Source organism: Endocarpon pusillum (assembly GCF_000464535.1).
Source record: "Endocarpon pusillum Z07020 unplaced genomic scaffold scaffold7164, whole genome shotgun sequence".
NCBI classification, from domain to species: domain Eukaryota; kingdom Fungi; phylum Ascomycota; class Eurotiomycetes; order Verrucariales; family Verrucariaceae; genus Endocarpon; species Endocarpon pusillum.
In genome coordinates, this window is record NW_006916636.1 from 1 (window position 1) to 22,912 (window position 22,912).

The following is a 22,912-nucleotide window of genomic DNA, read 5'->3' on the forward strand; positions in this document are numbered from 1 at the left end:
CCACTAGCAGCTCGGCCCGCCGGGAGTGCTACAGGGGCTAGGCCGATTCGCTAATCAGGGCCATCAAGGTTGGCTTGCTTTCAGGGAGGATGTAGGGGATAGAAGATCCAATATGGAAATCTCCACCTCTTCTCGATCGAACTTGATGGCGCTGAGATGCCATAGTAGAGACCACCAACCAGAGGCTATCGCGAGGCAGGATCATGCAGCGCTCACCCACAAATCACCTGGGAGCGCTGAGCAGTGGGTGGATGGTAGGTGATGAGGGAATATGGATCTCGTTAAGCACTGCCTGTGGACAAGCGCTGCTATGATAAATGTCCGGCCTATATACGAGATGGCAAACAATACAAGAAGGACGAAAACTTCAGCGACCATTCCCCGATCAGTCTCCCAATTCATCCTGCCGGTCAATATTCGCTCGCCATAGGGCTGCCTCCTGCCTCAATGCCGATGCCCCTATCGCAAAAATGTTCAATCGATCATAGCAGTCATAACAAGCAGTCGTCCTGCATCGCGCACACCTGTACATCCGAACTCCCGATGAGTGGCCACAGTACTCACACCGCGTCTGTCTTGTCGCGTTGTTGAACATTGGATGCAGACAAGTTGCCCGAGCGGCTGCGAAGGCCTCTTCTGCTGCCTCGGCCGCCTCATCTTGCTGGCCCTCCTCAGCCTCGTTTTCACCGCCGGGATATAAGGCGCAGTAACACGTTCTCCAGAATTGTCCGCACGAGAAGCAAAATTCAGTACCACATAGACACCTAAAATACGGTCAGCGAAGTCGTCTAAAGCACTTCTGGATTCTAACGTTATGTGGTTGCATGCTTCTCGTAATTCCACGACCTCAGGGCAGCCTGGGCACTGCTGCAATTTTCCAGAATTGATCAATTCCTGATGGGATACTCTTGTCGTTTCCGAGGGGCACTCATCGTGGTCATGCAGCGGTTCCATGTTCCCACAGGCGAGACAAGTAGATGTGCCGCATTCGAGGCAAGCGTCCAAGTGGACACCCGTCCCTCGCTGGCCAAGAAAAACCGAGCAGCGAGGATTGGCGCAATATATCCGCTGATCTCTTGGTGTCTCCATCTCTTCGTACTTGTTCAAATACATTTGAACAACGCTTTCTCCGAGAAATGGCGCCAAACTCTTCATCTCGTCATCGTCGATTTTTTGGCAGCAACGGGCAGGCCAGTTGAGTCCAAAGCCCTGCAAGGCAAGCTCGATCCTTGCTATCAAGCAAGCACGACCCCAGAGATGGCCGCAACTCAGCTGCTGTAGTTCTTGTGTGGGCGTACCACAAGAGATACAACTCTGCAACTGTTCCTCAGTGCTATATTGAGCCACAGATTCGGATTCCTCTCGAGCGCTCGGTGGCCATTCCGGGGTAATAGAGGTAGGGTCATTGCGCGGAACGTAGAAGGCGCCGAACCAATCTCTCTCATCGATACCATGACCAGCGCCACGATGACCCCACGTCTGGGGCTCTGCCACTGCTATTTCTTGCTGCGAGCTTTCAGAAGCGATTGAATCTGATGATGCGGAAGGCCACGACATTTCCGTTCTTGGAATTACTGAAGTTGTGATTCTTGACAAAGGCTGATAAAATATATATTGAGGTAGGTCGAAATGGCAAAAACGTGGAATAATGCGAAGAAGAATCATCAAAGCGAGAACAATATTTATTCTGGAGCATGGTGTAAAACTATCATGAAGTGGGTCCTCTTCACCAAGAAGATCCGTCTCTGCCCTTCAATTGGCGTACCATGCTTCAGGTACCCAGAATTTCAGTTACCTTACGACGGTCAATTGCGCCATTTTCAATCGCCCTTCTTGACTATGGCAGTACGTCGGTGAGTCCGAGACATTGAGTGGAGCAAGGTAATTGCACATCTTTCGTGTCTCCATCCCCAATGATTTGCCAAATTTGAGGCCTATCACATGGCGCTACACCAACACTATGGGATGTCATTTACCTTACATGTCCACTTGTGCATGTGTATACTTACTGTGTGTCCATTCATTACAGCTAGCATGCATTGTTTGCTGTCCTTCTATTTCTACACGAGCAAGCATAGAGCTGTTTGGGCCGTGCAAACCGGATGGCATTTGTTATTGCATGAGCATATTTGATTCAATGTCTGGTAAATGCGACTAGAGCTTGTACATAGCTACCTTTGAACGCAATTCCCGATACGTGCGTTCTCCCTCAAAAGTCCTATCATTCCATCTACGACAACCATGCAAATATCGCCAGATCGGTCGCTTCTCAATTCCGGTTAATTGTTCTTGTCTTTTGGGGTTATATGTTCTTATCCAAATCAACCAAATGTGCAGAGACTTTGTCCTTAATCTTCTGCAGACTGTTCCAGGCAGCCTGATATCTTCTCTCGAGTTGCATGGCTTATCCGCTACGAGACAGCCTATCTAGGCTCAGCCTCAGCCCAATTCGAAGTATTTTTGATCCGAGAAGAGGACATGGTCATTAGCGGCTCATTCTAGGGCACCTCAGGATGGGATTCCTCTGATATAGGACGCCAGCGCAGGTCGAGCATCGTGCTACCAGCTGCGCCGTGCACGGCATGCTGCTTATATATAGCAGTCTTTCCTTTGCTATACGTGTTCTGGCCGTCATAGGGCCCCTACCGTGCATGCACATATGGAAGTTGCCTGGCCTGGCCATCATGGTAGAAGCATCACGTTGCAATACCTGTGTTTCGAAGCGCTTCGTTCGAACGAGACTGTACCGTGAACTGACATTACTTCAAGACTCCTTAGCCAGTACCATCAGCGCAAATTGCTCAAGGAATGGTTGTCTCCAAAAGCGTTCTCTCTGTATTGCAGTTTCAAAGTCCTCGTGCCACCACACGAGCTTGAAAAGTGTTTGCTGAAATTATATATTTAGCTGATATCACTTCACAATATGAATCTGTGATCCTTGACGGGTCTCTTCCCTTACAAGAATCTGCGAGTCCTGCATCAAGGAGAAATCCAGCTTCTGACTTCTCAGCTCTGTGCACATTTCACAACCACTCAAGCCTCCACGAAGCCGATTACAGCATCAATCACTTTCGATATGGCCACCAACTGTGACGTTGCAAGCTCGAGCGAGGAATCAGTGGTTCTACCAACCTACACAGAAGAGCCATCCTGCTCAGATGATATTCTTTCCACTACCATAGCCATGTCTCATTCTTCTCTTGGAACATTCGAACCCGAGAATGAGCGTGAATACGACGGATCAAAGAACGTAACAAAGCCCCCCTCTACAGATCATGAAACAACCCACGAAAGCAGTCTCCTAGACGAAGTTGCTTCAGGCGATCGACCGACGGAAAGCGTCGTTGCTGCATCAGGCCGAAGCCTACCCACGGACGAAATGTTGCATGAACGAATTAACCAAGAAGAACAAGGGGTGGCACAAACGGCTGATGTTTGGGTCACGGAGCATCGAGTACCTCATACTTGGCATGAGCACGAAGAAGTCCTGAATGAACAGCGTCATGAGCAGGCCGAGGAGGGCAAGACCAGTTAGATGCAGAGCCTGATGATCAAGGCATGGCGGGCTTGAGAGCCACGGAGAATCATCAATGCATCATCTGCTGGGAATCAGTGGGTGACCTGCCAGCCGACAACTACGTTCAGCTCCAATGCGGATGCATCTATTGCCGCGATTGCATCAACGCAGCGCTCGAGCTTTCAATCCGGTGTGAGGCAAACTTCCCTCTTCATTGTGCCTGTAAGCACCCGTTACCCATCGAAGAAATATACCACCTGTTGGCGGATAAGTTATTGGACAGATACTTTGCTGTTCTTCCGGAGTGGACCTCCGTGCATTGCACATATTGCGCCAAGTGTCTGCAATATATTGACTCTAAGGAGTTCCGAGAAGATGCAAGGTACAGCACGTGTACCAGCTGTATAGAAGAGACCTGTCGAGAGTGTAAAGCTAGCAAAAGCGATCACGAAACTGGGTGCCCGCCCGATACTGATCGCCAGAAGCTATTACAGCTGAGCACCTCTGAAAGCTGGAAGCAGTGTAGTAGCTGTGGTAATCTCATCGAGAAGGATTTCGGTTGCAATCACATGACGTAAGTATGTAACAGCCTTTCAATGGGATCGCGACTGACTGAGGCAACAGCTGCCTCTGTGAACATGACTTTTGCTACGTCTGTGGATATAGTCCTTACGATAGCCACGACTGCGGAGTCGGCAACGGCAATCTCGACAGGGATGAGGATGACTGGCATGATGATCGTCCGGACTGGCAGGAGTATATATTCGATGAAGAGGGTAATCCAATCTGCGAGCACACAGTATTCGAGAACTCGCCATATGGGGGGCGCTGTCAAGGCGCTTGTGGCCACGTCTTGCCATTCTACCTGAATGAGTGCTCGAACTGTGAGCTCAGAGTCTGCAATTATTGTGTTGCAGCACGCAATTTTGTCCCTCGTGAACAGAATGACGATACTGCCGACAGAGATGTATCCTCAGGTACGGCTCTTGATCCGGAACAAGGACAAACTCAAGTTCATGACGAAGGACCTCAGCAGTCTGAGTCTGCAACTCAAGATGATGCCTATACAGCTGAGTCCACTGACATTGTGTCTGGTGTGGCCTCAGATCAGCACTCTCGACGAAAGCCCTAACTCCGTCGATGAATTTTCGTCACCTTTCTCAAGCTCTATCTGACATGAATTTACCCGAAGAAGGTCACTTCGACGTTCTCAACGACTTCGGCTACCGGCTTTGTCACTTAACTGGCAGAAATAGCAATATTCTTATCGAGTGCTCGTGAGATCAAAAGACAGTCCTAGCATAGCTTTCGGCAGAGATGGGTCCAACTGTAGGCATAGGTGAAGCTGTCGAACGTTGCTGACTAATCAGGAGAATCTAGATATCACGTGACATCCGGTCTACAGAAGCGTTGGGAGAAGACCGGGAAGGCGGCGATGAAGACGGGAACTCTGACACCGTCCTAGAGTGAGGAAGATAGCTTTCGCCAGCCTGCTTGAGCATCTTCTATTCATAATTATTTTACACAGTTGGATACTTTTGACTATCCTTTCTGCAAACTTCTTTATGCCCTTGAGTAAGATCTACGAGGTACGGGACACTTTAGAGTAGTACTAGGTAGAATACCATAGGATCGCAACAACGCATTCAAGTGCCTCGAATAGTGGCCGATGACAAGGCTTGAAAAGCGCCAGTTAAAATACGAATAGTGATAAAAGACAGCTGCTTGAGAATGAATTGATCCTTTGCTTTTCATGTTGTCGTTTATACGGTCACTAAATCACTGCTTCACTTGGAATTTGTATTGGTCTTTCCGATCCAAATAAACCACCTTGCTACTCAACCCTGCATCCTCCATTGCCTTCTTGAAATCCGACAACGGCGATAGGAAAACGTCATAATCACTGAAGAGAGCCTGTTAGCACACCAGTGCCACGTCTCTAATGGTGAATCGGAGACATACTCGTAATGTATCGGAATCGTCAGATCCGGATTGATTAACCTCACCAGCTCAAGCCCTTGCTTCGCATCCATCGTTATCATCAGCAGTGGCACGGAAGGCGAAGGGACAGTCGTGCCGCCGAGATGGATGAGCATGAGGTCGATGTTCTGGCCCTTGTAGCGTTCTGGGATCTCCTTCAGCTCATCGACCATTAGGGTGTCGCCGGATATGTAAATCCTACACCTTGTCAGCAATATTGATTTGATGGAAGGTTCGGCACACCTGTAGCCGCATTTGAAGCTGTCGTCTGATCCCCCGCTTGTGTTGTATCCGAGTTCGACCATCCAGCCGTTGGTTGGAGGGACCTTTCATGAGTCAGCACACAATGGGCCCTACTGAACCCGTTGCCTGAGCCTACGGCGTTGACTAGGTCATTCAACGACCCCAGGACGCCAGAAGGCACATGCTTCCCTGGCATGCCGGTGACCTTGATTGCTGGACTCTTTCCTGGTTGGGCCCCATCTTTCTTCACATCTACTAGCATATTATTGTAGAAGTCTAGATCGTAGACTTCTGTAAAGGCTTCACCTTCGCCTTTGCCTTTCAGATGGGATGCGGCGTGTGGTGTGGTGATTATGGGGAGGTCTCGACGGAGAGACTCCTCCACCTTCTGATCGAAGTGATCGCTTGTGACACCTTAGCCCTGGCTACATATGATAAAGGGTTATAGAAGAACAGGCCTACGCATGGTAATGAGAAAGAAGAACTAGGTCGATGTTGGGTAGATCGTGAAGGTCAATGGCGGGGTTGGTCTTTCTGGTACCTGTCACACCTGGACCGAGATGGACGTGGTCACCGGCGTGGAGAAAGTTGGGCTGAAGAGTATGCTGTTAGTGATCCGGCTTTCCGGGTTCAATTGGAGTGACTGGGTGCACATCTGTCATGACGCGAATGCCCTCCCATTCTCTGGTCACCCGTCGTAATTAGCGGCCCTCCAACGACAGCACACCAAGAGTAGCTGACAAGATCGTGGTCGCCGTGCCGACGAAGAAGATGCTCGCATTTTCATCACCGGACCCTGAAGGATGAACTTTGACTTCTGCTGGTTGGAGATTGGCATTGGAGAACCCCTTTTCGGTGGGAAAGTCACGGGTAGGAGGCTTCTCCCCAGGTTTGATTTCGAGATGCTTCATTGCCGTAATTGGTACGAAAGTAGAAGTGATTGTACAAAGTATCACATGTACAAGAACGATATGATGGAAGAGCGAAGCTTCAAGGCATTTTGTGCTACAGCAATGAGGGATACAGTACGGGTTCATCTTGATGCGGGGCAGCTGATTAACCTTGCGTAGCCCCCCGCTCTTCTTCGTCTGCCAGCAGCATTATTTGACTCACTGGACTTGTAGGTGAGGGCTTCTACTGTGCATAAGTCCTTGGGGGATGACACAACAATCAAGAGTACTGCCTTTTTGTAAATCCATCTCACAAAGAGAGTCTGCCAAGACCTTTTTTTCCATCAAAAATAGGTGAGAATATTTCAAAATAATTTACTTTCCGCCAAGACTTCCATTTGACCAATTCAACTTGAAGTTTGTCAAATTTCAAAAGTCTTGCACGGATTTGGTTTATTTGCCAAGAATTTGATTTGGTTGGCTCAGTTCAATGACTCGATTTGATTCAAATGGACACACTAGGACTCAGCGAATCGCTTCATGTTTCTACGCATTTCAATCCCACAAAATCTAGTATACTCTGATGATGGCAGTCACGTCATGATCAGAATCCCAGATGCGTTTAGCCTGTCTATTCTCTTCTTCAGCATCTCCCTGTTGCATGGCTGGGTGAGTATCTTTCCTCCCCATGCTCGCATTCATAGGGAGCCCAACCACTTTCCATGATCAATCAAGGGGATGAGCTCATAGCCGTGGCAATCTCAGGTTTGCTAAATTCCTGGTTTGAGTCACGGGTGTCTCTTCTTCTGCTTCTGCTTCTACTGCTGCTACTATCACTCTGCGTACAGACCTTCTACTTCGCCCTTTCACATCTTACATTTTGGAAGTGATGATGTTCTTCTTGAATCTCTCTTAACTTGTAGGCTAGAGCCGTGCTTACCCTAGCAGAGAATGAAACATAGTCGGAGACAGAATGCGTCTATCTCACTGAACGTAATGTTCACAACTCAATCTTGTGCAAGTGTTTGCAACTGAAGATGGTATGGCGCATTGTGATATGTCTGTCGACCTACTCATCAAATTCTATCTACCATGTATTTATCTTTCGCCTCGTTCGTGATTACTCTCTTCCTACATTTTCTTAGAGTACCGCAAACATGGGGGCTGTACTTTCGTGAAATCATGGCCAGACGACCTTCGCGATGTAGATGCGAATTAGTTTTACGCGGCTCTACGCTTCTCAAACCAACCTCCGCACGCTCTCCTGGTTCACAGAAGAGTGCCTGGTGAGCGTTCAAAGTTCTCTAAGGCCATGTTCTCTACCAGGTGGGAAAACCCGTCCATAGCTGCTGGAGGCCTTCAACCCATCAGTCATCTTGAGGCGGTCTTGTTGCTCGATTGTGATGAGGGTGTCCCTTACCTGCAGACGAATGTTGGGTCTCCAAGCCGGCTAGGAAGCATACGCTAATCATTTTCCTAGGCTTGAGCTTGCCTATCTAACCTATACCACAGAATACATTGTGAAGGAGAACTTCACAGAGGCTCTGATTCAAGCAACGAGCCGGCACCACTCAGAACTTTCTTCTGGGATGATCTTCAGCTTCAGCCTTGACCATGGACACGAAGCTGATTAAGGCGATCATTCGAGATACAAACATCGCTGTATCACAGGTTTCAGAACCCGTACACGCAAATCATACCAGAAAGATCCAGGGTTCGCTGGCACTGGCCGACGATGGACCCACTTAATCACCAGCAGATTGTCGCCTATTTTCCGAAAATACATAAAGTTCTTCTGAGCATGATATATGGCATGACCCCTGGATTGAATCCCGAAGGCAAGCTTGAAAAGGTGAACTACCTTCCTAGCAGAGGTAGTCTTCTACGCAGATTACTACGATCTCCTTGAGATCAATCCGTTGAAAAGTTGACGGATGGGCAAGTTCGCTTCATGATCTTTGGCCGGACATCTGTGACGACGCCAGCTTTTAGGTCGGACTCAGTCGCTATCTCCTGGCGGAGGAAATATTCCGGGACTCAATCAAGCATATAGTTGGAAGTGATGAGTAGCATCTTGGGGAGGAAACAAAATATTCCTTGTCTGACGATGTGTACGAGGTTGTTGAGGGTGTGCAATCAATTCTCAACATGGAAGAAAGATCTCCATGTAAAAGATCGGGACACATTGTCAACAGGAGGGGTTCTCCATATGGTGACCGCCACGTTCGAGAAGATGACAAGCAATTGGAAGCAGCTATTGGTCAATCTACTAGGAGGTTATGACAGCCTCTTCAAGGCCTGCTGTGTTCATGGTTCATTATATTCTGATGGATAGCGAACACTATCAAGTCTTTATTGGGAATCGAAGCGCAATCTCTGGAACGAGTTTATAATCATATAGATATCTATATGACTGTTGGAAGAAGAATGACTTTTCGGCATTGTTCCATGGGGCAGTGTATCTAGTCAAATCAAATCCCAATCAAATTAAATCACAATCAAATCAAATCACGTTTGTCAAATTAACCCAAATTGAGTCTTGGCAGAAAAGTTGTATATTGGCTTAAACTTGTTGCAAAAATAAAAAGTCTTGGCGGACTCCTTTTGCGAGATGGAAATTCTTGACAGTTATCCTAACAAAACTATTGCTTATTAAGATTTGACTCGTTTGACAAATGAATCAAATGAACCAAATCGGCGCTAAATTTGGTTCATTTGGTTTGATGGATACCCTGCCATGGGGAAACAGTGGAGGACCGTGGACGTGGCAAGGACCCATCAAGTCGAGATTGAGCACTTGAATAACTGTGCTACCAAGGTCTTTTCCAAGGAGGTCTCGCCATTCCACTTGTCTCCACCTTTCGATGATCACCTGTATAGTTACGATTGCCACAGAGGACTTGGCTGTCTTGGACTATGCAAAGCCAAGTGTGTCTACTGCAGGCCTTGGTGCGAGGGAGAGGATTACTTCACCTGTCTCGAATCATTGAATTGCCAGAGCAGATTTGGGGTTCAACTCTTGCTTCTAAGAAAATTCCACGAGTCTACACCACGCCAGCCATAGCCTACCGGAAGTCCATAGGGACCGATTTCACATACTGATTGCCTGAAGAGGGATGGCAGACGATTCGGCATCTTACAGCCATCTTCGACCGATTGGTCTCTTGATGAAGTAAGAGTCTGTAAAGAGCTTGCGCTCAATGATATTGCCTTGTTCGAATACTATGCGACTTTATTGGAGTGTAGTTATGTCAGTAATGACGAAGAGCGCAATACTGCGACTAACAACCTCCTGGATATGGTGCTCAAACATGCCTTTCCCGACACAAGCCGAATGCTGCACTGTGACAGGATGGTCGAAATGAACTTTCATGTGAATATGACCTGGACGTACCACTTTAACATCTCAACAGTTTCATAACTTGACTTTAATAGGGAGACGAAATGGTTCACACGATCCAGGATACCCCTGGCCTTTTTTAGTCTTTTCTCTGAAACGCCGGCGCACGTCTCACATAGTACCAAGTACCACACTCCCGGTCTGACATGGATACTGGGCAGACGTAGACGGAGCAATGTCACCAGCTACCCAGTCCTGTCCTTCACACAATATACTGGGATCTCTGCTTGTCCCCGATGGGTGCTCGTGCGACACCTCCCCTTGCAGGTCCTAGGCTCCGCAATGCCGGCATTGTTTGCTCCACCTCCTGCCCAATCATGGAATGTCCCAGGATTCAGACTCTTCATAAACGAACCTGCAAGTCAGACCACTTGATTTTCCAAACAGCTACGTAATAGATCTTGATCTTGCCAATCTCGTGTGACATTTTCTGATGCACGTCTTCCGTCCTTCCGCACTGCCCGAGGGCAATTTGAGGCCCTCACACACCGAGTAAAGGATAAATCCAACCTAACTGACCGAGTAGTGGTACTAATCATTACTACATTCAATACTGAAGTACAGGCCTCCTCCTCCATGCGACATGCTTTCCTTCTCAAATAAAGTCCTGGTTAGCAGCGCACTTCATACACCGGGGCCCACCCTTGCTCTAGCTTACCGCTTACTACGTAATTAGCTGTTACACACTATCATCCAGAGGCATGCACAATGTACGATGTACCCCGTATGCACTCCACATTATTGACGTACTCCGCACTTCCGGTCCCGCAGGTATAGTAGTGACATTGCTCCCGCGGTCCGGTCCGCTGAGGGCGAAAGTACCTCTCTATATGCGAGACGTCTGCTCGATTGGACGCAAACAGGATAAAGAAAATAGATTGCTGCCAGGAGCTCAGACAATCCTATGAAAGATCTACCTATGCACTCTATGGATAAACATGACGGTATCTAATCCTGGCAGCCTCGATCACTCCTGGCAAACCCCCATTACCCCATCAGTGACGGTGGGTAGTGGGCAATGAGAGTACCGCAATGTTGATCGACAAGTAGAAAATACCAATGAGAGCCAGCCGCATATCCAGGTGATGTCCATTCACCCCTTCCATCCTCCATGTAGCCGGGTATACTCTTCTCTTGTCCGAGTCTATGCCTGGCAACGTACCCTTGGAGGTCTACAACAGAATCCGAATAAAAGATAACTCTGACCACCATTTTCGTACATCTTGAGACCAAAAGCTTTCCACGACGATGTGCAATTGCACTAACTAACGTCGTTGACGTACCGATCGATCAAGCTTCTATAATTATTCCAGGAAACCGTCAAACGCTGTGCTGCTGGGGATGCTGGGGATGTTTGTGATTTTTCCTTTCGATTCCACCTTGACTAGTCCTCGGCACACATCTGCTAATTGTCCGTGGGTGAGAGTGAAGGTATGAACCCCTACTGCAGGCAATACTTGCGCTTGTTGCATGCCGCCACCGCTGGGCCGATAATTAGAGGATAGAAGAGAAAAGTTGAGAGAGTTCGTGAGATCGAGGACGCTCCTCGATCGCAACCTTGCCGCCCAGGCCCCGACTTTAGGGCTGCGTTCGTCCGGTCAGGGATAGACACGCTAGCACGAAAGTGGGAAAAGCTCTTGGCGCCAATAAAGTTCATGATCAAGACTTGGGCACTCAGGAACAACTGAAACTTGAAGACGAGTACATGAATCTCTTACTCTAGACAAGCGAGTTGCATTTTCCAAATATTTTCATAGTCCTCCTTTCGTAGTACTCAACCCATGTTGCAATTCCACACCTGCCTGAGCCTCATCACTAAGCCCCTGCTCTCTCCTGAACAGGAGTTGGATCGGGACAGTAGTAACTTCAATAGGTACTCTACCTTGGTACATGCTACTACGTACTACATATGCCACCCCTGGTACTTGGGCAACCAGCTAGTAATGTAGCTAAATTCGTGACACACAGCACACCCACACGACGGCATTAGTCATTACTATCTGGTTGGCCCCCAGTTTCCAGGCCAGCCACTCACCCACATTTCGTTTTGTTGGTGTTATTAAATTTTTGGTTGGAGTTGGGCTCATCGTTTGATGATTGTTTCCGGGATGGAATGTCACCGAACCCTTGTTCGTAAGATGAAACGGAGCTCCTCGGTGGCGCCCCCCTTGGCTGGCTTGCTGGCTGATTGAGGGAAGGGTCCAGCGCCTGCTCGAACACTAGTAGCTATCTATATCGAATCACATCTTTCGTGGCTTGAAAGGGGAAAAAAATAGGGGGAGGGGGTTATGGGAGGCAACACCCTCAAGGCCTGGCATGACGATGCCACTAAAGATGTATTGAATATGATCTTGGACCATATAGAACAAGTGTGGTAGTAACAGTACTAGTAGTAGTTGAATGCAAGCTTCGCTCTGCTATGCCCAAGACGCCTTGCTCAAATGCAGGCTTTTCTCTTGCACGCAAATCAGAACAACCAACACAGCTGTTTCAGCAACAACAGCATGCAACGTGATGCAAAGCATCGCAATGCTCAATGCCCATTTAATCTCTCTAATCTCGTCATAACCGAACTGATAACAGCTGCCTCTCTCTCAACCATATACATAGCTTCCTCAATCTTAGCCTTCTGTAGCTTGGGCGGCACGCCTAAATTGGACATTCGTGAAACTGACGAAGCATTCGAGGTGGTGCGAAGTAAGCTGCTGCCTTTTTGAGGTGATGGGGAATCGGGTCCTTGGGATTTCTGGACTTCTCCTGCTTCGGCAAGAAGGGATTCTGCGAGATCCAGAACCTGACAGCTGATTAGTAAATTTGTTACATAGAGAGTGGACGTTAACACTTACCACTTCGAACCTGCTAGCAACTGGTTTGTCGGTTTGTGCCTCTGGCACATCGACTTCCATTTCGGAATCAACACCAAACGTAGTTGCCAGATTCGTGATTTCGCTCATCCAAGCCTTTTCCTTGGTGCTTAACTCCCTCGTACCAGCAGTTGCACGACCGACTTTTCGTCTCAAAGCCTCGTATCGCTCGCTCAAGCTCTGCTGCCTGTCTCTAGCCTTTGCAATCCTGTGTTCACAGCGGCTGTTACGATCACCGTGTTCGGTCTCCACTGATGTGTCATTGCGTTGGATCCGTTCTGAGAGTTCGGCCATTTGTCTTACTTGATCCCCAAGCTCCTCTCTCAGTCTGTCACATCTGCGAAAGAGCTCTGCAGCAGCTTGTTCTAACTGCGATGTTTGGGATGACAATATCCGATGTGCTGCCGTCATGATATCTAAGGTGCTCGGACTGAGACGAATCTCTTGCTTCAGTGCTGCTCTGTGTCGTTGAGGTACGTTGGCCGACGAGAAATGTTTTAGCAGAGTCGTTGCAGGTTTATAAAAGATAGGCGATGGCTCGTATGGGGCTCGAGGTGATGCAATAATGGTGTCGCCCGACAAGGTAAGATCCAACTGGGCATCGGGAGAGTTAGGGCCTAGGGAGTCATTTCTGCGTGCCAGGATCACAGTCTGCGATGTTGTGTCAGGTGTATCGAACGTAGTAGCGTAGGGTCCTGATGCAGAGCATGTGAGGAGGAAATAGCCGATTTCTGGATTGTTCATGATCAAGGCGCTTGAGAGATGCTCCGAAGGTTTCTCATTGGTGCTGTCGGAACAATCGAGTATCTCTTCGGCAAGGATAATTTCGTCACGACACAAGACTTTGAGACGGAAATCCCGGCCAGTATCTGAGGAAGCTGGTGACAGTAGCTCTGTTTCCAGGCGTGAAGCCCAAGACGACAACGATAGATAATCAACACGTGCCTTCGAAGTCAGGTAGAAGTCGTACGGGGCGATTGGGTCTTGCGAGAACGTTGGCCAATTTTCAGTGCCGGGTTCGCCGTTGCCAATCTCCAGGGATTCAACCAGAATTAGATCCTTTGGCTCGCCAACAGGGACGGTGAAAGCACTTTTTCTGGTTTGGGGCAGCCACTGGCCAGATACACCTTCGGGATCAAGACACACATGGACCCTACCTGTTGTTGTTGCCAGGCATATGACGGTGCTAGATAGACGATCTTCTATCAGCCCTTCGAGATCCGTGTAGTCCTCTTCTTCGCCTGAAAGTAGATCTTCTGCGTTGACTTTTGCTGCTATAACGTGAACATCGGAGACATCGAGATCCACTTCATTCTCTTCAAGGTCGAACAAGAAGGGTCCTTGCAGTCGTGGTATTGCGCTCGGGGCCACTGGTCGACTTCTGGTCTGTGTGGGGAGTGAAGGTTCTGCGTCTGAACTTGAGGGCAATGGCTCCTCACCGTCAATCTCTTGAACCCATTCAAATTGTTGTTCCACTGCCCGCTTCTCATCCGGCTCAACGGAATCATCCTGAATGGACGCTAGTTTTGAGACGACTGAAGTGGATAATGATGGGATCAGAGTCGATGTAGGTCTCCATTTCGAGGGAAGCAGCGGGCAGAGAGCATACACGTCTGCATTTCTCATGGCAATCCACAATGTCATGGGAGCCCAGCCATCCTCTTCTTCACGGCCTTTGCCTCCAAAAGAAGCTGCAGAGACCTCCATCTCGAAGGCATCTGCAGAAAATCCTCTGCTCTTACCAAAACCCGAAGGTTGAAAATCTTCGTCACAGGAAGTGCCATCCACTAATTTCTGCAAGTCAATGGCGAGACTAGGTCTATCAAAAGACCAGTTGTTGCTTCGATCAAGCTCCCAGACCCTGACGGCAGCTTCTGCTGTGATAGTCACCAGGCAGTCTGAGGAGGCAGTACTGCAGGCGAGTGGGTGCCACAGAGCGGAAACAAGTGGCGACTGGGGTATTACATGTGTAGTAGGCCCCAGCTGGTGTACTTTGAGCTTCAATGGAGACCCATCCCCAGCTGATAAATGCGAAGCGTCTGGTAAAATAGCAACATGTATCGTATGTTCCGTCAAGATAGCCAGAAAATTGCCGGAAGGAGAGATTGTCAACTGCCGTATTTGTTGATAGATAGGTGCAAGCAATACCTGTCCAAGTCAGTCTGAATACCTGGGACAGAACAGTCATTCTGGCATACCCTGTAGGTGGGAAGCTGGCCTTCATGTTGATGCTCCAGCAACTTGCTTCTGCTACCCGCATGGTATGTCTGCTCCTCCCAATCATTCTTTATCATGCCCAAGTCTGTCCATCGTATTTGATTCCCGATGACCACAAAGATCTCAGTCCCCCGTCGTGCAAGAAGCCTGTGTGGTCCATAGTATGGTTGGTCAACGACCTCACGTCTTGGAGACGAGAGGTGGGAAGGGAGCTTTGAAGGAGTCGAATCGTGATTCTGAATACTTATGAAAGCTTGTGATCCAGGGGAAGGTCTAGATAGCCATGGAGGTGTATAGCTTATGATTTTCGGCATGATTGTTGATCGAACTGCTGGAGCTGGACACGTCGCAAGCGTCTTTAAGAGCGCGTCTTTCTGGCTGTTAAGACATTTCGGCCAGGGATCGGTAGATATATCCAACCCTGCCAGCTAAAAAACTTAATTTGCAATGGTTTCAGTTGCTTTATTGTCGCATTCCATGTTGCAGTAGTGTATCCTGTAGGGGCGGCTTGAATAGTGTTGCGGAGTGGATCCCAGTCTCCAACACCCGTTTGAGAACAAAGTACCAACCTGCAACAATGGCCACAACTATGCTTACGACCGTCGAAAGGCTGGACAAGCCAAGCGCCTACTATCTAGGAAGAGTACGTGTGGCTGAGACCATTTGAAGCTTGCGTCTCATCTTGTCTGGGGGGCTGACCTCTCTGGCTCTAATATAGAATAAGAAGCGGAAATTCGATCGTGACAGGGATGAGCGAGAGAGCAAAGACAGACGCGAAGAGGAAGCAGCCGACCCTCTCAAAGATGCCACTACCCTCTACGTTGGCAATTTGTACGTCGTTGCACTGACCTTTGTTCACGCGATCCAGCAGGCTCTAAGGGTGATTACAGGTCGTTCTACACCACAGAGGAGCAAATACATGAGCTTTTTGCAAAGTGAGCTATCTACCAAGTCCTCCACGACCGTTGCTGACTTGTCCTGCAACAAGATGTGGAGAAATCAAACGGCTTGTAATGGGACTCGATCGATATCAGAAAACTCCGTGCGGATTTTGCTTCGTCGAGTACTACACCCACCAAGACGCACTTGACTGTATGAAATATATTGGCGGTACCAAGTTGGACGAACGGATCATTCGAACCGATTTAGATCCAGGATTTCAAGAGGGCAGACAGTACGGGTGAGCATGAGCGGTTCCATAAAGACGATGCCTTACTGACAATGAGGGATCAGGCGGGGCAAATCTGGAGGCCAAGTGCGAGACGAATATCGAGACGAATATGACCCTGGGAGAGGAGGTTTTGGTCGTGCTGTCGAGATGGAGCGGATCAAGGAAGAAGAAGAATACGGTCGTGGAAGATAGCGGAAGATACCCTCCAAATTTCAATGTTCATCGATGCAACAACATTGAAATGCAAGTGCGCCTTCATCAAGTCAAGTTCATCTATTGATATCAGCCGTCGGCAAGGCTGCTGTTTTCGAACTCTTCGGCACGTTGCATCAACTGCCTTAGCCACCATACATGAATGCGTATGTCGCCAGTCAACTCAGGGTGAAAACTGGTCCCAAATACATTCCCTTGACGAACAGCAATAATGTCACCCGCTTCCGCTTCGCCCTCGCCACTGGAAGCTTTGAGGCCGGCTTTCTTGATTCTGTCAGGGAGCAAGCCCAGCACCTCGACATCTTTCGATAGTGCCCTTCTGGCTTCCACACCCTCGGCTTGCCGCAATGGAGCAATCACTGTATCTTGTCGTTGTTCCTCCCCTTTCTGCTCCCCTTGGACATGTGGCAGGATTCTCTCAACCACCGGAGCTCGAATGAATATGCCTTGGAAGGCTGAACCGGCGCCGTCAGTGCCAGTGCTTATACCATGAAGAAATGGAAGATCTAAATCCGCCACAAAGCTCTCCACCTGTCTACCAAAGTGGTTACGGTTGACACGGACATCAAGTCCACCAATCAATTCTTGTCCACCCTGCTTGGTTCGATTTGCAGATTCAGCCAACAAAATCAAACCAGCGCAGGTGCCCCAGGTCGGTTTGCGCTGAAGCCTAGATCGTTGTTAGACAATCAAGAAAGAGACACCAAGGAGTCTTGTACTTGACAAAGTCTCTGAGAGGCTCCAGGAGATTGGACCTGGCAGCGACCAGGGAAATTGTAGTGCTTTCGCCCCCAGGAATTATTAATGCATCACACAGAGACAATTTTTCTGCAGTGCGTATTTCATGAAACACGAATGTGATATCCAGCCTCGCGTCAAGCACATTTTTGAGAATGTACTCTGACGCCCTTTGTAGGAGATGCAGATGTTCCCGAAAAGCGCCTTGTAGAGCGAGGACGCCCACAGTAATATTCATGGCATGTTGAGAAATTGTACGGAGGGACGCATTACCTTTCAATAGAAAAATGACACACCATTACTAATTGACTACTACGTATGTATTATTTTCTGCCGGCTCTTGCCGCTCCCAAGCCAAGCACCCCTGAGCTTGGCATCTTCAAAGCTAGTCCAGAAGGGGGATATCGTCAACATGCCACTTTCCCGGCACAATAATACTACTACTTAATACTTCACAGAATTACCATTCAACATCCTTCACAGTAAGAAGGACGCTGGATTAGAGACGCCATAGCACTTTACATGGAAGTGACAACCGGTATGCTGTGATTCGAGTGAGGGACTCCGGCATATTGCAATTCAGCCATTCTTGCGACTGGATACAAGTGGCAAGAAGGAGTGCAATTGCACACTTGCTTCTCTACTCGAATTACTTCTTTGGCCTTCTCACACCTACCTTCAGTTGTTGATATGCCGTATGCATCCATGGAGGCACTGTCGCCTCGTTCAGCCAACCTACCAATGAAGCCTCCGACAGCGGTCAAGAAGACTAAGGTCGATACTCGTGCGAAACCAGCACAGTCTGGCGTAAATCCCGACAAGATCGACGAAAAATGGCGACCTGCAGCTGTGATCAAAGAGCCAGAGCCAGAAGGAAACACATATGTAACTGGGAAGAAACTTGGCCGGGGAGGGTTCGCTGTCTGCTTTGAGGGTAGATCAGAGCGTACTGCGGAGATATTCGCCCTTAAAGTGGTCAAGTCTCATGTGGAGCAGAAGAAACAATTGGAGAAGGTTCATTTCAACTTCAGGTAGAAGAAATTCAATACTGACGGAGCCTCCAGTTTCGGACGGAATTGCAAATCCATGCGAAAATGCACCATCCTAGCATCGTCGAATTTTATCGTGCGTTCGCTTTTGAAAATTATACTTACGTTGTCCTCGAGCTATGCCCCAACGGTTCTTTGATGGATATGGTCAAAAATCGAAAGTCTCTTAGTCTGCCCGAAGTTCGTCGATACATGATTCAGCTTTGTGGAGGGGTAAAATACATGCATCAACGCTGTGTCATTCATAGGGACTTGAAAATGGGCAACATCTTTATGGACTCCCATATGAACATCAAGATTGGAGATTTCGGCCTTGCTGCGGTGGTGGTGGACGACAAAGAGCGTAGGAGGACCATGTGCGGCACGCCTAATTATATTGCTCCAGAGTTGCTGGGGAAAAAGGGTGCTCTAGACGGCCATGGCAACAAGGTCGATACCTGGGCAATCGGAATCATCTGCTATGCCATGCTGATTGGCACTCCTCCTTTCGCCTCCAAATCACAAACCGAAATTTACGAGAAGCTGAAGCAGCTCCAATACGAATGGAAGGAAGATTGTCAATATTTCATTCCTAACCAAGCCAAGAACCTTGTGACGCTGTGTTTGAATCTGAATCCCACTGAGCGGCCTGGTATGGACGACTTGGTTGAACATGAGTTTTTTAAGATGGGTGCCATAGCGGAGGAGCTCGACCGTTCTTGCCTTAGAAGCCCACCCCTCTGGCTCGAGCATGCTGATCCTCGGGGTGATAAGGTCACGCCAGGGTATGGGGTAGATCATCCCGCAATCTGCGAAATTTCTGGTGTTGGCAAAACGGCCACAGGCCGGTCGAGACCAGCAGTAGGTGGAAATGTGAATGTTTCGGCAATGGTTGAGGTCGAGCTTGAGAATGCTAATGGGTGTGCGCCTGCTATCCCAATGCCCGAAGGTGTAATATACAAGGAATTTGTAGCAGCCAAAGAGGAGTGGAATGCCAGCAGGAAACGGCCTCTGACCGTTCCCAAGATCCGCGGTCGACAGGCGCCAGCATCGAATACTGATAAGCTAGACATGCAGCTTTTATCGGAAGCACTGCCGGAGACGCTCACGTCGCGCAGTGTCTCCACTACCACCACTGCGCCTACCTTTGCTACAGGCATTTCGCAAGCCTTGCAACATAGAGCACCTGTGCAAAGCTTCGCCGCCCAACAGCGCCAGCAGGCTTTTTCTTCTCGAGCGATCAGCCGCACGGTTGCTCCTAACCAGCTGACAAGCCGAGTAGCTTCCACACGCGAAGGAAGAGCGCATTCGACGCGGGAACTTCAGCCGAAGGAGTCGTCTCGCCAAACAGTTCGTATCAAGACACGGCCGGCAGAGCCAGCCTCGCAGAACTCTCAAGGTTATCTCCGAGAGCAGCCAGTTCGAGCTGGTGTACGTGTCACGCGCAGCACTACGATCCGCGATACACCTAAATATGCTGTGGAGAACGCGTCCGAGAACGCGATTGTTCCTGATCGGCGAGAGATCCAAACCGCAGAATCCGCTCAGGAGCAACAACGACCAGTTCGAGCGCGTCCGGCCAGGTCAACGACCGCAAACCGTACAGAAGCCCAACCACGGCCTAAACGTCGAAATCTGTCCCGAGAGATAACAGCTGATCAGGAGATTTCAGCTCGCTCTTCATCATCGTCTGGCTCAGAAGCTGCCAGCAGGCCACTGGAGGTCATTGGTAGTAATGACCTGAAGCCAAAGAAGGCGCTCTTAATTTCAACAAGGTCGAGAGCTGAGACTGCTAAAGCCGTGGGCAGCTTGTCTGCTACTCCTGCGAGGGCCACCATTTTTGCCCCAACTGACATCACCACACCGGTACCTGGCTCTTCAGTTGACTCCGTAATGAATAACCTCCAGGAAATATACCACGACCTTGCACTCGATGATTGCATTCACGAAGAATCCACAAAGCGTTTTCGTGGAGTCCCGTCCACTGCTCATCCGATTGTGGAGAAGTGGGTAGATTATACGGAAAGATACGGCATAGGTTATCTACTATCTGACGGTGCTGCAGGCGCTGCTCTCAAATCCTCCATGGATAACGCAAGATCCAGTTGTTGTGTTGTAATCAGAAATTCCAGGGAGCATTACCGTCGTCGAACTCGTCAAGAGGAAGTGCAGATTGTTCCACAAGGTCCACAAGCGACGCCTGTCGAGTTCTACGAAACGTTTGCCAAGGATGGGATCAGGAAAGCATCGGTGCCTGCGGAAGACTTCAACTACGACCAAGCGCGACCTTGGAAATGGATTGACGGCAGGGAAGTTGTTGCGAGTCTTTCGCAGCAAGCCAAAGACGATCATGCGGCTGAGAGGCTAAAATTACTCGGATTGCTGGATAGATTTGGAAAATACATGACCAACCTGAATGCGATGAACACGGAAGAGACGAAAGAGGCAAGAGTAGAGACATTCATCAGATTCTACCAGCGTTTCGGCAATGTCGGGGCGTGGGGATTTGGAGACGGATCGTTCCAATTCAACTTTCCCGACCACACGAAACTCCTCTTCTACCGATCTGGCAAAGACCACGGTCACAGCCTGATGATGGACCTTTACTATTTGCAGCCCGAGGATGCGAAGTACCTTGCCAAGTACGGGACATTTATGGACAGATCAATGGAAAGAAGGAGTTCGTTTACTGTCCCAGTCTCTGGGATCTTGGGTGGATCGGAGACGCGATATGTAGATATCATCAAGAGTAACCAGGTCAAAGAAAAGCTCTCATGGATCCGAGATGTATTTGCTCTATGGGTTCGGGGGGGAGGGCTGGGAAGGACGGGAAATGAGAGGCTAGTTTGGACCGGTCTGCGACTCAAGAAGGTTGATCGTGGCAACAAAAATGATATGGTCTGGGTCACTGTCGGCAGGGACGGTGGAGACGGGGAGGTCATTCGGGAAAAATGAGGCCAGACGTGTACATGGCCGAAGTTCTTTGCCTTCGTGTTGGAGCTGGAGCTGGTAGCGTCTGCGCTTCTTGCCGCAAGTGTCTATCAGGTGTATCGTCATCCATTTTTCATGGCATAGAGACGAGGGTCTTCTGCATCGAGCTTGGCCTGCCTTACCCTGACCCGGTAGTGATTTGTATCAATGATGCTGCAGGGGCTTTAGCCGCGTTGTGGTGACAGTTAAGATACAGTGGTACGCACATTTCTGTAGAATTTCTGATTTTGATACACTATTCGCTTGATCTCACCTGATTTAGCATCGTTTTGCGTTCATATTACATGATAGTGTGATTTGTGTCACGTCTTTGCCTTTTACCACTTTAGGGGAGGGGAACATAGTTTGTTGTTAGCTTCGCTCTAGTAAACGCTATGTAAACAAGCAACGCTCTGTATCCGTCCTTGTCGTAGTAAGGATAGAGTGCCCAGAAATCGCTTAATTAGGACTAGCGTATCTAACGTCGGCTGTGTATGCCATGAGCATCTATAACTGCTTGACAACGCGCAGGCATCACTTCAAGCAGCTCATGGGTGAGCCAGAGGACTCTAAGCAGCTGTAATGGCCGCTGCACTCAAGCGAACTTTGGACGTAGCTGTGATGATTGAGGGGGGATCCCATCGATCCATCGGTTCCGGATCACGGAGCGCTGGAGTATTGATGAAGTAACCAACGAGAAGCATTGTGTCCCGATCTCGTGGGATTGGGTAGCACGGGCCAAGGCCGGGGTTGATAAGTAATCGTATCAGTAGAGTGTTTGGGATGGTGATTGGTTGTAGAGGTAGGACAGGTCGATCTGTAACTTGCTTGATCGGGTGAATATCCAATTTCAGAATGCTGGAATGGTTGCACAACACCCACGTGCGCAGGCCTTACTACGTTATTCATCATTCGTACTCTTAGTGCTCGACTCAGAATGTAGTTACTCCGAATCATGCAACGAAACCCTACTTCCCTGCTTTATCTCTCGACGCAAAATGAAACCCAGGTTTAGCAACCCGGGAACCCCTCGTATCGTTCCGAATCCGATTATCCCCGGATGCTTTCACTACCCTCATGCCTCTAACATCGCAAAACCCCCGGAAAATACCCCCCTTCCCTGCTCTGGCTCGATAGGAACCCTGTCTCCAGCAAGGATCAGTAGTTCGTGGTGAAGATAGGCAAGATAGACAAGATACTGCTAAGTATCCACACTGACCCTCCAAGAAAGGGACTAGAACTCAATACATAATCCGGGGGAGGGGAGGAAATGAAATAATGTGTAGCTCAGCGCTAGCATCTATACAGAACAGCCAAGTTTAAACTAGTAAGATGCAACGTAATTTTCCAAACTCGCTAGAATGTCATGGATGTGCTCCAGTCAAGCTTTACAGTAGTAACTGCCTGGACAAGGGCTCCGACATGACGCCTTAATACTAGTCCTTGGCAAATTAACCGATGGTCTGTTAATATAAAGGTCGTCTAAGGACCATAATCCGAGCGTCATATGACCATAATTTGGGAAAAAGACGTCTTAGATAACGTAATATAATTGGATTTCAAATGTCTTGGCGACATATCTCTAAGTAAACCTGATCATATTATGTACTATGGTAAGGCTTAAACTAAGCACACATCGCTGGTAATTTGGACATAGCTTTCAGAGGGCTTCTTCTTGCCA

The 22,912-nt window shown here is 48.8% G+C and overlaps 8 protein-coding genes across 8 annotated transcripts; 4 read left to right on the forward strand and 4 right to left on the reverse strand.

The window, feature by feature from the left end:
- Positions 1–474: 474 nt before the first annotated feature.
- Positions 475–1,557, reverse strand: EPUS_04627 (uncharacterized protein; the record flags this gene model as incomplete). The annotated part of the gene is made up of 1 exon (XM_007807564.1): positions 475–1,557. The coding sequence occupies one exon, from the start codon at positions 1,555–1,557 to the stop codon at positions 475–477; it is 1,083 nt and encodes a 360-aa protein (XP_007805755.1).
- Positions 1,558–3,076: 1,519 nt separating this feature from the next.
- EPUS_04628 (uncharacterized protein) lies at positions 3,077–3,535 on the forward strand (the record flags this gene model as incomplete). The annotated part of the gene is made up of 1 exon (XM_007807565.1): positions 3,077–3,535. The coding sequence occupies one exon, from the start codon at positions 3,077–3,079 to the stop codon at positions 3,533–3,535; it is 459 nt and encodes a 152-aa protein (XP_007805756.1).
- A 23-nt stretch (positions 3,536–3,558) lies between these two features.
- On the forward strand, positions 3,559–4,649 carry EPUS_04629 (uncharacterized protein; the record flags this gene model as incomplete). The annotated part of the gene is made up of 2 exons (XM_007807566.1): positions 3,559–4,091; positions 4,142–4,649. The coding sequence occupies 2 exons, from the start codon at positions 3,559–3,561 to the stop codon at positions 4,647–4,649; spliced, it is 1,041 nt and encodes a 346-aa protein (XP_007805757.1).
- A 647-nt stretch (positions 4,650–5,296) lies between these two features.
- Positions 5,297–6,651, reverse strand: EPUS_04630 (uncharacterized protein; the record flags this gene model as incomplete). Its single annotated transcript, XM_007807567.1, has 7 exons — positions 5,297–5,420; positions 5,480–5,695; positions 5,741–5,823; positions 5,877–6,144; positions 6,203–6,333; positions 6,394–6,424; positions 6,482–6,651. 7 exons carry the CDS (start codon positions 6,649–6,651, stop codon positions 5,297–5,299), a joined length of 1,023 nt encoding a protein of 340 aa, XP_007805758.1.
- A 5,912-nt stretch (positions 6,652–12,563) lies between these two features.
- On the reverse strand, positions 12,564–15,425 carry EPUS_04631 (uncharacterized protein; the record flags this gene model as incomplete). Its single annotated transcript, XM_007807568.1, has 3 exons — positions 12,564–12,824; positions 12,877–15,042; positions 15,093–15,425. The coding sequence occupies 3 exons, from the start codon at positions 15,423–15,425 to the stop codon at positions 12,564–12,566; spliced, it is 2,760 nt and encodes a 919-aa protein (XP_007805759.1).
- Positions 15,426–15,688: 263 nt separating this feature from the next.
- On the forward strand, positions 15,689–16,474 carry EPUS_04632 (Nuclear cap-binding protein subunit 2; the record flags this gene model as incomplete). The annotated part of the gene is made up of 5 exons (XM_007807569.1): positions 15,689–15,754; positions 15,830–15,942; positions 16,002–16,046; positions 16,100–16,291; positions 16,345–16,474. The coding sequence occupies 5 exons, from the start codon at positions 15,689–15,691 to the stop codon at positions 16,472–16,474; spliced, it is 546 nt and encodes a 181-aa protein (XP_007805760.1).
- Positions 16,475–16,564: 90 nt separating this feature from the next.
- EPUS_04633 (uncharacterized protein) lies at positions 16,565–17,471 on the reverse strand (the record flags this gene model as incomplete). The annotated part of the gene is made up of 2 exons (XM_007807570.1): positions 16,565–17,165; positions 17,215–17,471. 2 exons carry the CDS (start codon positions 17,469–17,471, stop codon positions 16,565–16,567), a joined length of 858 nt encoding a protein of 285 aa, XP_007805761.1.
- Positions 17,472–17,923: 452 nt separating this feature from the next.
- On the forward strand, positions 17,924–21,216 carry EPUS_04634 (uncharacterized protein; the record flags this gene model as incomplete). The annotated part of the gene is made up of 2 exons (XM_007807571.1): positions 17,924–18,247; positions 18,298–21,216. The coding sequence occupies 2 exons, from the start codon at positions 17,924–17,926 to the stop codon at positions 21,214–21,216; spliced, it is 3,243 nt and encodes a 1,080-aa protein (XP_007805762.1).
- Between the last annotated feature and the right edge of the window lie 1,696 nt (positions 21,217–22,912).